The sequence below is a fragment of the Peromyscus maniculatus genome, chromosome 2, assembly GCF_049852395.1.
Source record: "Peromyscus maniculatus bairdii isolate BWxNUB_F1_BW_parent chromosome 2, HU_Pman_BW_mat_3.1, whole genome shotgun sequence".
Lineage (NCBI taxonomy): Eukaryota > Metazoa > Chordata > Mammalia > Rodentia > Cricetidae > Peromyscus > Peromyscus maniculatus.
This window is the reverse complement of record NC_134853.1, coordinates 166,332,713-166,347,454: the sequence shown is the minus strand read 5'-3', so window position 1 is coordinate 166,347,454 and position 14,742 is coordinate 166,332,713. Positions and strand designations below refer to the sequence as shown.

The 14,742-nt window shown below is 44.3% G+C and overlaps 1 protein-coding gene and 2 long non-coding RNA genes across 5 annotated transcripts in view; 1 reads left to right on the top strand and 2 right to left on the bottom strand.

Annotated features, from left to right (window-relative positions):
* Positions 1-14,742, bottom strand: part of LOC143271623 (uncharacterized) — a 43,580-nt gene that overhangs the window by 10,229 nt on the left and 18,609 nt on the right. The gene's annotated exons all lie outside the window — the stretch shown is intronic.
* The window catches only part of Ube4b (ubiquitination factor E4B), a 112,530-nt gene that overhangs the window by 79,992 nt on the left and 17,796 nt on the right, over positions 1-14,742 (top strand). For all 3 annotated transcript variants that reach the window (XM_076563518.1, XM_076563517.1, XM_076563516.1), the window contains 6 exons: positions 973-1,111; positions 3,752-3,851; positions 5,370-5,497; positions 6,229-6,327; positions 8,112-8,347; positions 14,388-14,514. In XM_076563518.1, the coding sequence (XP_076419633.1) occupies positions 973-1,111; positions 3,752-3,851; positions 5,370-5,497; positions 6,229-6,327; positions 8,112-8,347; positions 14,388-14,514 (829 nt within the window). The remainder of the gene's footprint in view (positions 1-972; positions 1,112-3,751; positions 3,852-5,369; positions 5,498-6,228; positions 6,328-8,111; positions 8,348-14,387; positions 14,515-14,742) is intronic.
* LOC121827468 (uncharacterized) lies at positions 7,499-8,644 on the bottom strand. Its single transcript, XR_006069796.2, has 2 exons — positions 8,505-8,644; positions 7,499-7,665 (listed from the first exon to the last, which is right to left on the bottom strand). It is a non-coding gene; the product is annotated as an uncharacterized LOC121827468 (long non-coding RNA).

Genomic DNA, 14,742 nt, shown 5'->3' with positions numbered 1-14,742 from the left:
CAGCCAGGGCTGTTACAACAGAGAAAACCTATCTTGAAAACCAAAACAACAACAACAACAAAAAAAACCTACTATATAATGACATTCTCTCTATGATTCTACTTTCAGCCTATACTCTCAAAGTTGATGTTCAAAGTATATACCTCTTCCTAGCAAGATCAAAAACACAAACATGGAAGAAAGCTATAATTTATTAATATAGCTTAATACTATTTTCAGATTGAAGTAATAAACACATCTTGGAAAATGAAGGTGATTTCATAGGATATATCAGGAAGACATATCATAAAAGGTTGATCTATGTAAGCATTTAATCAGCTAAGACAGGAACACGGCCTTTAAAGTACATAGGAATTTGTTTTTCTTACAATGTCCCATAGGTTTGTAATTTAAGAAATATTCTTGGAGGCCGTCCATAGTGGTGTACGCTTTTAATCCCAGCACCTGAGAGGCAGAAGCAGGCAGATCTCTGTAATTTCAAGAACAGCTTAGTCTACATAGAGAGCTCCAGGACAGCCAGAGCTACATAAAGAGACCCTGTCTCAAAAAACAACACTAACTATAAATTCCTGGGCTGGGGAAATGGCTCACTTGGTCAGCAAGGCGCTGCCATGCCAGTGTGAGGGTGTGTGCTCTGCTTCCAAGCTCCCACTAAAGCTGGGTGTGGCGGTACACATCTGTACACATCTGTCACCCCAACACTGGGTGGAAAGAGACAAGACGATTTGTATGTCAGTGACTGTCAGGCTTGTCATTTGGTAATATCTAAGTTCAGTGAGATACCCAGTCTCAAAAACAAGGTGTAGAAAGTCACAAGACAACTTCACAGATGCCAATGCAAAACTGTGTCCTTCCACCACAAATACCTACACACAGAAAGTATTCTCAACTGATTTTCCTTCACAATGGAACTTTTTCCATATGGCTTGTAATTGATTTTAGTTAAGAATTCATGTTGTTGTTTTTTTCTAGATGGAGATCAGCCTCCGTTTTCTGAGCCAAAATTCCCTACGGAATGTTTCTTTCTCACCCTGCACGCTCACCACCTCTCTATTCTGCCTAGTTGTCGTCGCTACATCCGAAGACTCCGAGCCATCCGAGAGCTCAATAGGTATGTGTTGTGATCCCTGTCAGCGCCCCGCTGTTACCGCTGCCTCTTAGGCACAGGCCTGCCTTCGGCTGGGGTCGGGAGACCTGGGGGAGGATGCATACATCGCAGTATACTGTCTGCCTCTACTACCGCATTGGTGCCTCTCCTTCCCGGGTTCTTTGCATGATAAAATGATGCAGAGGTAGCTTTGTGATAACTAACTCTAGCCAAATAATCTAGGATAACCTTACATCTGTGCAGTCCCTTTTGCCATGTGGGGCCACTGAGAAGCATGACCAAAAGCATAGTTTTTTAGCTTACACAGTACAGCCCATCCCAAAGGGAAATCAGGGTTGAACTCAAGGCAGGGGCATGGAGGCAAAAACTAAAGGGGAAGCCATTAAGGGATGCTGCTCACTGGCTTGCTCCCCATGGCTTGCTCTGCCTGCTTTCTTACAGAACCCAGGACCACCAGCCCAGGATGGTACCACCCATAATAGGGTTGACCCTCACACATCAGTTGTCATAAAGAAAATCCTCACAGGCCAATCTGTGAAAAAAAGATATTTTCTCAGTTCCTTTTCTCCAGATTACCGTGGTTTCTGTCATCGTGACCAAAAAAACAAAAACAAAACAAACAAACAAACAACAACAACTACCCAGCATAGCCATGTGCTGCAGGGTTTGTCCCAAGATCAGGGTACCGTGACTTTATGTAATTAATTTAGATTTATTTATTTTATGTGTATGAGTGTTTTGTCTGCATGTATGTGTGTGTGCCGCTGTGTCCTTGGAGGTCAGAAGAGGGCATCAGATCCTCTGGAACTGGAGTTTGAGATGGTTGTGAGCCACCTGTAGATGCTGGGAACTGAACCCACGTCCTTTGCCAAAACGTCATTTGTTCTTGACCATTGAGACATGTCTCCAGTCCCTGGATGTGACGTTTTTAAAAGATGCCATTATTTTGTCTACCATACTTGAGTTCCAGTCTTAGACCAAAGAACCAAGTTTTTCTGAGATAAGTAGAAGGGGTGTGGAGTGGTTGTTTTTTTTTTTTCTGAACTCTTTAGCACAGCAACAAAGGGCTCTTGGTGATGTTCTTAGAGTGCACTCTAACTAGGAAACTGCTTCAGCCTAGCAGTGGACCCTCCGCCATAGCTTCAGCCCAACCCCTCTGCCCCATGCTTCCAGAAGACTCCTGCAAGTGCCGCTGATCGAAGCGATTCTGCCTTCAGTGAGAATCGTCGGCTTAGCAGTCAGGGAACTATGACATTAGACATTTAACAGTCTCTTGTTTTCTACACAACTTCATGAGGAAATTGTGGAATCCTGCGAAGTAAGCAAGTGTTTAAAGTAGGCAGCGTGTTAGATAATAACTATGTTCCCTCTGTGATAGGAAATGTTCAAATAGTCACCTAGAAGGGACCAAGGCAGCCACACAGAGGACCATTCCAGGCAGAGAGAGGGCCAGCTAAGGAGAGAAGTGCCATTGGCAAGATGCCATTTGCTCTGGCAGTTGATGAGACGGAAGAGCTTAAAATTTGTACAAGAAAGTTCTTTTTAACCTCTCAGAGCAGTAGGATAACAAAGATTTCATATCTAAATTGCATTTTTGCCCAGGTAGTGGATATAGACAGTGTACGGTGGATAGTGTCTCACCATGTAGCTCTGGCCTGGAACTCACTATGTAGACTGGGATGGCCATGAATTCACAAAGATCTGCCTGCTCCTGCCTCCCAAGTGCTGTGAAGAACATTCTTTAAGACACATAATAGATCTCTGAGTTTGAGGACAGCCAGGGCTACACAGAGAAACCCTGTCATGAAAAACCTCTTCCCCCCAAAAGACACATTATTATTTTATGAGTAACCAGAAAGAAAAAATGCCGTCAATTAAACAAAAACTTAGTGTAGTGGGATACCCTCCGGTTTTTATTTTATTTTGTTCTGAGACAGGATCTCACCATGGAACACTGGCTGTCTTGGAACTCTCTGTGTAGACCATGCTGGCCTTGACCTCCACCTGCCTGGGCCTCCCAGGTGCTGGGATTGGAGTCCTGCACCGCCAGGCCTGGCTCATATGCTCTGCTTTATTTTATCTTTGATCTTTCTTTCCTTCTTTCCTTCTTTCCTTCTTTCCTTCCTTCCTTCCTTCCTTCCTTCCTTTCTTTTTTTCTTTTTTTTGGTTTTTTTTTTTTTTTTTTTTTTTGGTTTTTTTCGAGACAGGGTTTCTCTGTGTAGCTTTGCGCCTTTCCTGGAGCTCACTTGGTAGCCCAGGCTGGCCTCGAACTCACAGAGATCCGCCTGGCTCTGCCTCCCGAGTGCTGGGATTAAAGGCGTGCGCCACCAACGCCCGGCTCAGAATTTTTTTTGGTTTTTTGAGACAGGGTTTCCTCTATGTTGCTTTGGAGCCTTTCTTGGAACTCACTCTATAGACCAGGCTGGCCTCGAACTCAGAGATCCCCCTGGCTCTGCCTCCCGAGTGCTGGGATTAAAGACGTGCGCCACCACTGCCTGGCTTGCTCTACTTTTAAAAATACTTAAGTGTGAAAAAAAATTCTGTCAAAGAGCCCGTGAAATGGTCAAAGTGAGTAGACTTTGAAAATGGACTTGGGTATTTTCTTTCATTTGATTGTTAATGTGTTTTGTTTGTTAATTTCAGAACCGTGGAAGATTTGAAAAATAATGAGAGCCAGTGGAAAGATTCCCCGCTGGCCACCCGACACCGAGAAATGCTGAAGCGCTGTAAAACTCAGCTCAAGGTTTGTCCAGTTCATTGACATAATTGTGGACCAGCCTCATAATAGTAATCTTTCCACCAGAATAAGCACCTTGATGTCTCGATTTTTTCTTCATTGTTCTTTTCCCTCAAGGTAAAATAGGATAATTTAAAACTTGTTTATAACTTGCATATTTCTGGGTATAATTATTTATATCCCAGTAGAGAATGTATATATGCTTACACAGTTAATTCTTAGTAAGTGTTCTCATTTGTAGTGTAACCTCTCCACCCTTTCCCAACCTTGTGAAAGACCCTCTACCCTGTCACACGCATGCTCCAGTACACACAGCCACACGTGGTCGTGGTACTTGACAAAGCGCATTGTGGTAATAGATCTCTTTCATTTATCTCCTTGTCCTTCATTTCTGATTGAAAATCATCTGTTACATAGAACCTAACTATAGACAGAAATATCCCTGCTGGTAAAACTCAGCTAAACACAAACACTGGCTGACCTTGCATGGGAAGGCAGAGAAGCATGTGTGTACATTTTCTGTGCTTATGTTCGGATTATAAAGCTGAATGTTAGCTGCTCGTGCTAAGTGGGATTATAGAGAAAAGTATCTCTTTGATTCTGTGACAAGCTAAGATTTCAGGTTGTCATTTGCTAATAGACTGGACTGCTTTAAGATACAAAATAGAGGGCCTGGAGAGATGGCTCAGTGGTTAAGAGCACTGGCTGTTCTTCCAGAGGACCCGGGTTCAATTCCCAGCACCCACACGGCAGCTCACAACTATCTATAACTCCAGTTCCAGGGGATCTGACACTTTCACACCAATGCACATAAAATAAATTTAAATTATTAAAAAAAAGATACAAAATAGAGATGGGCATAGTGGCTCCACCTGTAACCCCAGCACTTTGGAGCCCAGGACAAGGGGATGGCAGTGAGTTCAAGGCCAGCCTGGGCTACAGGAGAGACCCTGTCTTAACAACAGGATGCAGAATAAACCAGGGTTCCCTTTCAGATCTGTAGCCCCCTTCATATTTATCCGGCAGTTGTGTTTCAGGGATCTGTAATAAGCTGTTTGAATCCCCCATCATGATGTGTGTCTCTGTGTATCCTCTGAGGGACAGCAACCTGTGGGCAGACGTTTTGCTTAAGGCTAGCACATAAATAGTGGTGTTGAAATTCACATACAGTTTGTCTGGCTTTTTTCCACTAATTTTCCCGACACCCACAGGGCCTCCCTGTCTACCCCATCCAAGTTACTGGGAAATGGTATCAGTGACTAACCTCAAGCACTAACTGTGTGCTGTCCTCTGTGCTCGGTGGTTTGCATGGCATACCTACCTGTTGGTTTTTTTTTTTTTTTTTCAGGGGAAAAAAAAAAAAGATCTTGACACAGTGATCAGTGTCCTGTAGCTAGTTAGAAAGGAACTTCTAGAGACTCTAGAACCCGGGTGTCTTAGCTCCTGGCCCCTCTCCCGCCTAGTCACGCTGAGGGGCCTTGACTCCAGACTAATCTATGGGTGGGGGCACACCTACTTCCACAGAAACTGGTACGGTGCAAGGCCTGTGCTGACGCTGGCTTACTTGACGAGAGCTTCCTGAGAAGATGTCTGAATTTTTATGGCCTTCTCATTCAGCTGCTGCTCCGCATCCTGGACCCTGCATATCCCGAGTGAGTGTGTCTTCCCTCCGCCACCTCTCTGCCTTCTCTCTGCGTCCGCTGTGTCGTCCTGATTGTTCTTCAGTCATAGCTGCAGCCAAACCCTACCCTCCTGAGGATTGGCCTTTCATTTGCCAATTATATTTATATCACAGACTGTGAAGCTACATTACTATTTCCCCATGTGGTTTTTAATGGGTGGCATTTAAAAACCTTTGCTATAGCTTTGGATGGCTAGAAAAGCAAATCTATAAATTAGAAGCACAGTGCTAGAGATAACAGCCTTCTGAGTCCTCCTAAGCACCGAGTCCAGGAGGGCCAGACATTGACAGTCACTGCTGTTTAAGTTACAGCTGTTTGATGTTCATTAGGAAGCTCCTGGGTCACAGGTGTTGGTGAGGTTTGGCCTGCGCCCCTAGAGTGGGAAGGTTCTATAAATACATGCATGGCGTGTGGCTCCTTTGAGTCGCTCAAGATGACCAAACATGACCTTCCTTCCCATTTTACCACTGCCGAACTCTAGCAGAAATCCAGATGAGCAAACACTTGCCACACGGAGTGTGCCTGTCTCCCTCATCTGCTCTTACCTCCAGAGGTCACAGTTGTTTGCCTGTGTACATTTTACACAGCTGTGTTACACAGTAAGGGCTTTTTCCAAAATGAGGTATTTAGTCGTATAACACCCTACGTATCAACATGCCATGATTTTGTTTTGTAAATTGTGCTTTTTTTCTCTTCTACAGCGTAACACTGCCTTTAAGTTCAGATGTCCCCAAGGTGTTTGCAGCATTGCCTGAGTTTTATGTAGAAGACGTTGCTGAATTTTTATTTTTTATTGTACAGTAAGTGCTTCCCATGCTGTGTGTTCTGTTTGTACACTGTACATGGTACTGTGACCTGTGTTCCAAACCTTCGTTTAAGCCTGGGCTTGTGTGACTTTCTTTACCTGAAAGCTGCTCACAAAACTGGAGAATTAAACCCTGTTCAGCAGCAGTTGATTCCAGTACAGAATCTCCAGGACAGACGCAGATGAACAGTGTAGGGGACAAGCTCTTTGTGAAACCTGAGCTCAGTGTTAGATAGTTGAGTGTATTCCTGAGAAATGCCCCAGTGAACACCAAAAACCAGAAGCACCACAGCTGTGTTTTGAACTAAAAGAAAAAAAAAAGTGTCCATTTGTAAAATTGGAGATAGTGTAAAAAAATGGGAGAGTTTTCTTTTTTTGTTTGGATTTTTGTTTTTGTTTTCCTATAATACTAATTTCAGGGTCTCAAGCTTTCACTGGCAGGACCTCAGTGGAAGGTCATCTGCCTAGCATGTGAAAGGCCTGGATTCGATCCCCAGAACCACCAAAAGAAAATCAAAAACAAATAAATAAAACCTTTCACTCTTTGTGTTGAACACATCACTATAACCTGGGAACAATACTGGGTGGCAGAGGGGTGTGTCTGAAGTCTGTTTGCAAAGCAAAAGCAGGGGCTTCAGAGGTCTTGATCTCAATTCCCAGCAACCATAAGGTGGCTCACAGCCATCTATAATGAAATCTGGTGCCCTCTTCTGGCCTGCAGGCAGAACACTGTATACATAATAAATAAATAAATCTTAAAAAAAAAAAAGGCAAAAGCAGCATAGACTCATGGCCCAGAGTGCAAATAGCAAGTATTTCCCAGTAACAACAAAAAATCCAAAGTTAAAGCAAGTTGAATTACTGTCATCAGAGCTGTCCCAGCCGAGCACAGTGTCACACACATCCCAGTACCTGGAAGCTCAGGCAGGAGGGTTGTGAGTTCCAGGCCAGGCAGGTATAGGTGGTAAACCATCCCTCAGACAACAAAAGAACAGAGAAACTGTTCCCAGACAGGCCCAGTCAGTAGTGATACATGGATTTTGAATGGCGAGAAATTTAAAGGGTGATCAAAGGTTATAGTTTAGTTGCTGAGTAAATTCAGTATTAGAATTTAAGTAGCTTGAGTCATTTATTCCAAACATGATAATATAGACACATACTTGAAATTTTTTATTTCTTAGAACAAATTTTATTTGTTTTTTTAAAACGACATGTATTTATTCCTGTGTATGCATGGGGACTTTGCATGCTCTCGAGCTTCTCTCTGTGGGAATTGGTCCTCTCCTGCTGCTGTGTGGGTCCTGGAGACACCAGTGTCACCATCTTGTTGGCCCTAGAAGTTTCCAGTTAGACATTAACTCCATGAAAACCCTTTTAAAGCTGGCTTGGTCACAAATTCCTTAATCTCAGTACTTGGGAGGTGGGGGCCAAAGGTAACAAGTTCAAAGCCAGCCTAAGCCATATAGTCAATCTGAGGCCAGTTGGAGCTGTTTAAGACCCTGTCTTTTAAAAAATAAATAAGTAAACACCTCCCCCTTTGGGTGGTGAAGACCTTTCTGTGAAGTCCACTTAAGCTGTGGCTTCCTTTCTGAAGCGTGGTTCACACAGCTTTCTGCAGCCAGCACACACATTTGGCTTTACATCTGTGTTGTTCCAATGTGCACATCACTTGAACCATCCAAAGGGACCTGGTACCTGCCCTCCCCCACTGTGCCCCGTCTGCCTCCTTTCCTTCCCATGGTTCCTGGCAACTCATCGAGTGTCCTTTCCTCTGTTCAGATATTCTCCTCAGGTGCTTTATGAGCCCTGTACTCAGGACATCGTGATGTTCCTCGTGGTGATGCTGTGCAACCAGAATTACATCCGAAACCCATACCTAGTGGCCAAACTGGTGGAGGTCATGTTCATGACCAACCCTTCTGTCCAGCCTCGAACTCAGAAGTTTTTTGAGATGATTGAGAACCATCCTCTCTCTACAAAATTGCTGGTACCTTCCCTCATGAAGTTCTATACAGGTAGGTTTCGGATGTGCCTTCTGGCATGTGGCTATATGACAGACAAGGTTGTTTCAGAGTGAACTTAAACCTAAAACTGTGACCTAAAATCCATAAACAGCTAAATAAATAATCCTGCCTTCGGAGACTCCAACATCCGCTTCTGCAGATCACTTACCAGCCCGTTCTGAGCATGTCCTCTCCTCAGGCGTCTGAGAGAGAGGTGACACTGGCCACTGTGTGTGCTGGCTTCTGCTGCTTTAGCAGACTCCATTTGTTGTTAGTAGTCCAAGTTGGTGTTTCCATCTGAGTGAAATGACCTGGATCATTTGCCTTTGCATTTACAGCATTTGATATGTAACACCATCCTGTAATTGAGTTTTCAAAGTGTGGGTAAAATAGAGAGTTTTTATAAATGTCCAAGGTCATCCTTGATAGCAAGTTTGAGGTTAGCTTAAAGCTACTCAAAGCAACAACAAGAAAAAGTATATTGGCTCTCATCCAAGCCAGTAAAATGAGGATTCTGTGGTCCTCCGGGAGCCTTCCCTCGTTCATTAGTTTATCACAATTCCTGAGCCCCTAATACTTGTGTGTGATCTTCCCTGTGCCCAGTTATACTTGGAAGTGACAGAACATGGCAAATGTGCTTCAAGGAGAGTCCCCTCCTCTGGTCAGATGGCATTCCACCTTTTGACTGTCTTTAAAACTTAGCTTCTGAAGCCAGGTGTGGTGGCAGAGGCAGGAGGATCCCTGTGAGTTCAAGGACAGTCTGGTACACAGAGTGAGTTTCAGGACAGCCAAGGCTGCACAGAGAAACCAGGTCTCAAAAAAAAAAAAAAAAAGTCAAGATAATAATAATATAATAATAAAATAAAATTTGGCTTTTGAACTGTTGGTTTGATCTGTCTCTTAATAAAAACACAAGACTGTGCTATTGAATCAGTTAACCAGTTTGTGTGTTTCCCAGGGTGTCAAATGTGTCCTGTCTTCTCATCTCCTATTAAACCTGGCACATTCTAGCCACTCTGTAGGTGCCTGGCATTTAGTAGACCCCACTGTGTTCTGCAGAAATAGGTGGCTTACAACACATGTCCTTGCTGCTGATGGGGTGGCCTGTTTGAGGATGCCCAGTGTTCAGGGACAGGAGTTGCCCTCTGCCCGTCTGGAACTCATTCGCCTGCCATTCCCTTTATCACTGTGACTTGGTTGCATCTGTTAAGAGCTGCTTCTTACCCTACTCAGGCACTCTTAAGTATAAAGTAGGCACATACTGTCTTGGAGGTTTTGTTCACATCCTTTCTTTGGAGACACTCCAGTGCACTGATGGATAAAAGTCCCTTTTGGGGGTCTGAGTCCTTTGATCTCATAGCCATGGTCAGGGGTAGCTCAGGATATTTAGGTAAAAATGATGCCTTGTGTGTATTCAGGACACTGCATGTTGGGGGCCAGCCTGGTCTACATAATGAGTTCTAGTCCAGTCAGGGATACATAGTGAGACCCTGTCTCAAAAAGAAAAAGTATAGAAAATGCCAAGAAATAACCACATTCCACAGGAGATATGTATTAATATTAAAAAATAAATTTTTGTTAAATAGAATTAGTATTCAGTTAGTGGTCTGGGCATGTTACTGTAGCTTCATGATAAATTTGTGTGTGTAAGAGGGGAGGGGGAGAGGGAGGAGAGCACTCTAGCACACTTGAGAAGCATGTGGGTAGGTATTATTTGCTCTTCTCCTTTGTCATGGAGCAGGATGCCCTCTGGCCTGAGCCCCTCCATAGTCATGGATAGATGACACCTTTCCTAAAAATAGTTGCCACTCGTGGTCACTGTTCACTTGATCCACATAGCTGTCAAAGAGATGGGTACTATAAATACCTCTATTTTACAAATGAAGAAACTTGAGCTTGGAAAGGTCAAGAAGCTTGCTGAAGGTTACTGGCTAGTGAGTGACAGGTGCCCAGCAGCTGGATTCTAGCACAAGTGTGCCTGACTATTCTGCTGTTCTTCCATGGTTACAAGAGCTTTGACCCTGCAGGATGCCTCACACACATATTCCCCTACGGGTCTATCCACCACCCACCCCATCAAGATCTGCCCTGAACAGGCTGCCTCTAAGATGAGACTTTGTAGATAGATTGCTGGAGCCAGCACCTCTCAGGCCACAGAGCGGTATTTCACTTAAGAAGTGCTTAAATACAACCTTGTTTCAAAAATAAAATTAGACATCAAAATAAGAGTTTTTGGTACGTCTCCTAATAGTCTTCCTTACAAAAGAATTCTGAGGACAGGGAGGCTATGGATAGGGCTAGACTTACTTATTTCCAGGTTTTTCCTTCCCCAGAGCTGACTGGCTGCACAAAGCCAGCAGTCAGTGTAGAGTCCATCACTAAATCAGCAGGTCTTTGTGCTAGGACTACTGTGGGAAGACTCCAGAATCCCTCATTGGGAGGCAGACATGGGAGATGGGGAGGGGTTGGAGACAGTAGGTGTGGGAGAAGATGGGGTACTTCAAGAAAGATGGTTGGGGAAGGTCTCTGAGGAAGTGATACAAACATGAGCATCGGTAGATCTCAGCCGCAAATGGATAGAAGCCTGATCATTGGTAGATCTCAGCCGCAGAGTGGCAGAAAAAGAAAGCAGTGAAATGAATCTAGAAAGAAGGCAGTAAGAAGCCTTTCTCAAGCTGGGCATGGTAGCACATGCCTTTAATCCCAGACTCGGGAGGCAGAGGCAGATGAATCTCGTGAGTTCAAGGCCAGCCTGGTCTATAGATAAAGTTCCAGGACAGCCAGGGCTCCATAGTGAGACCCTGTCTTGAAAAGAAACCCTTGCTGAGAGAGGACAGGGTTCGGGAGGTTAGTGAGGGACAAGTCCATTTAACGATCTAGAGCTAAGACTTGGGATTAGAACCTGGGCAGGTGGTGTCGGTTGTTGTTTGGCTTTTGAGTGGGTGGGGGCAGAGCCATCCAGCTTTTGAATAAATCATATACGGTGGTTTATTTTTAATTATGAATGCCCGGCCTTAGCTTGGCTTAGTTTCTAGCCAGCTTTCCTTAAATTAATCTGTCTATCTTTTGCCTCTGGGCTTTTCCCATTCTCTAACTTCTGCAAATCATACTCTTATTCCATGGCTTGTCATGTAGCTTGGAGTCCTCCTCCTCTGGCTGCTCCCTCTTAGATCTCTCTTCCCAGTTTTCTCCTTCTATTTATACTCTCTGCCTGCTAGCCCCACCTATCCTTTCTCCTGCCTTGCTATTGGCCAGTTTTTTATTAAACCATCAGATGTTTTATACAGACATAATAACACAGCTTCACAAAGTTGAACAAATAGAATATAAACAAAAATAACATATCTTAAAGTAGTCTACTACACGTAGGGATGATGTGAGGAACCATTAGGAACAAATAAGAAAACAGATATTGGGAGAGATGATGCCCGTGGGCAGGGAGCTCACAGTGTGGCTTAGCTTGGGGTGTCTGGGGTGCAGCCCAGAATGGGGCGGCTTCGGATGACGACGGAGCTGTGCCGGCCTCCAGTTTTCTGTCTTGGCAAGCTTTGCTTGAGTCACTGCTGCCACCTCCGTTCACACGTTGATGTAATAAATAAAATGGCACTCACTTCATCCAGAGAAGAGTCGGCTTCATGAGTATACGGAAGTACTTTCCAGTCTTACATGGGAGGAATATCTTAGTCCTTTTCCTTTACTATTAAACAGCGGGTTTTCACCCCCAAACTGTAGGCTTTGGAAAATACAGAAAATATGAAGAAAGGCAGGGGTGATGTTTAGAGTGATTGTATGATTTGTACCAGGCTCTGGGTTCCACCCACAGCACTGTAAAAGACAGTACCAAGCAGAATTTAGAAGTCCCGCATCATCTATGTGCTCAGAGTCTGTGTAATATTTTACTACAAATCTGGTGTATTTTTTATTTTTGGGGTGTGTTGTGTGGTGTGTGTGTGTGTGTGTGTGTGTATTGTAGTGTATTGTATTGTATTGTATTGTATTGTATTGTATGAATAGAGGTCAGAAGACAAATTGCAGGTCCTTTTCTATCCTTCCCACATGTGGGTCCTGAGGCTTGAACTCAGGCTTCTAGCGATGGCCAGTGCTGCTTCTTACTGAACCACCTTGCTGACCCTCAGTCACTTTTAAAAAGCTCTCATTATGCCCAAGCTGTACATTTGTTTTCATAGTCTCTGGTTTTTATCAGACTTTTATTTTATCAGGATTACTAACTTTTTTCTAGTCAAAAACAGTATTTCTGTGCAGTGGTAGAACAGTTGTCTAGCATCTCAAGGCCCTGGGTTCCATCTCTAGTATTGTAAAAATAAAAACGATGCAGTATTTGGTGTGCTGGCAGGTGGTCTTTGTAAACAGCTGTGAGCAGTTTCTGGAGTGGAGTCAGTAGACGAGTGGAAGCACTGACTGCCATGCTACAGGGTGCAGACATTTGAGGGTAGGGTTGTTACATTTAAGACAGTCCCGTGTAGCAGAGGCTGGCCTTGGCCTCCTGATTTTCCTGCCTCTCAGTGCAGGGAATATAGGCATGCGCCACCACACCTGCTACTCAGCTGTTTCCAGAGAGATATCGTCACTGTTTATTCACCCCCAGCATGTGTAGTAGGCCTGTTTTTCTGAATATTTTTTGTTTGTTTGTTTTTTCAAGACAGAGTCTCTCTGTGTAATTTCCCTAGAACTCACTCTATAGAGCAGGCTAGACTCAAACTCACAGAGCTCTGTTGTTCCTGTTTAAGTTGTTTTGTTACCAATAAAGAGTCGGGAGTCACATTCCAGGTCTAAACCTGACAGGTCAAAGAGTCCAGAGAGGAGCGGCCTGTGGACCTCTCCACACTTCTGGATTTCCGAGATGGGAAGTCTGAGTCCCTCCCTGCTCCTGCCTTCTCTGTCTGTCTTCCTGGCTTCTCTATGGCTAATTCTGGTCAGCGAGTCACAGGCTTTGCCCCCTGATTCAAGGCTAATGCTATTAACACAATCTCAGTGTGAAAGTGCCATCAAATATCCTGCCACAGAGATCCTCCTGCCTCTGCCCCCCAAATGCTAGGATTAAAGGCAGGCGCCACCACTGCCTGACCAGTCTTAGTTTTATTGTCTGCCCATATGCTATGCTATAAAAGGTAGCTCGTTTTAATTTCCCTTGTGTCTTTGTTGAGCTCTGACTGTCTTTCCCTGACAATTTTTCTCCTTATAAAGCCTGCAGTGAATATGGAACGTCATGCTGACGTTGGCCATCGGCGTCACCAGGTTTAGTCTTCACCCATCTTACATTACAGGGGTGCTGATGACCTGAGCCATGAGTGTGGGTAGTCACTGCGCATTTCTCTACTTTAGGATGGGCTTGGAAAATGTCTGATACAAAAGTGTTTAAAATAATAGACAAGTAGTAGGTACATATACAATGTAGCCTATTGTTTCTGCTCAGAGATACACATATGAACTGCGTGGAATTTCCTTAAACTAACAGCTTAAAATGGGCTGGAGATGTGATAAATGAGCTTTTATCATCATTAAGGTTAATACTGTCCCAAAGGTGTTGGCTTTGTCTCATATTCTTGTAGATGTTGTATCCACTGCAGACTTTAATCATGAAACTTTGGTCTTTAAAATCGGGTTATAAGGGGAGAGGTACACTTCAATCCCAGCACTCTGGGAGTCAGAGGGAAGTGACTCTCTGTGACTTCCAGGATGTCCAGGGCAATATAGTAACACCCAGTCTTTAAGAAGCGAGTTGCTGGGTGTTGGTGGCGCACACCTTTAATCCCAGCACTTAGGAGGTAGAGTCAGGTGGATCTCTGTGAGTTCAAGGCCAGCCTGGGCTACAGTGTACTCCAGGACAGCCAAGGCTACAAAGAGAAACCCTGTCTTGAAAAACTATAATGAGGGGAGAGAGAATGAAGTCATAATTCTCTTTTGCCTTCCATGGGAGACACAGACAACATTTTACCAGCTCCAGGGTCCTTCCTGTCACTGTCATTGTGGGGACTGCATCTGGAAGGTTAGGAAGCACATCTGTCTGAGTCTCTTTGTCTTTCCTCCTTAGATGTCGAGCATACTGGAGCCACCAGCGAGTTCTATGACAAGTTCACAATTCGCTATCACATTAGCACTATTTTTAAAAGCCTTTGGCAAAACATAGCTCACCATGGCACCTTCATGGAGGAGTTCAAGTGAGTATTGGGCCCCTGATGGCACAGCTTGCTCTCTGGAAAATCACAGGCGGGAAGCTGCTGAGAGCAGCGGGTTCCAGTGCCTGTACCCTTGGTTTCAGCCTCCTGCAAGGAGCCACAAGGAGCCGCTTGGTGTGGCCACCTATCTAATTGCCGGCTTACTTTAAGTTGTCAGCACTAGGGTGGCTTACATGAGGGAATGTTCTGGAAAAATGCACATGTAAAGTG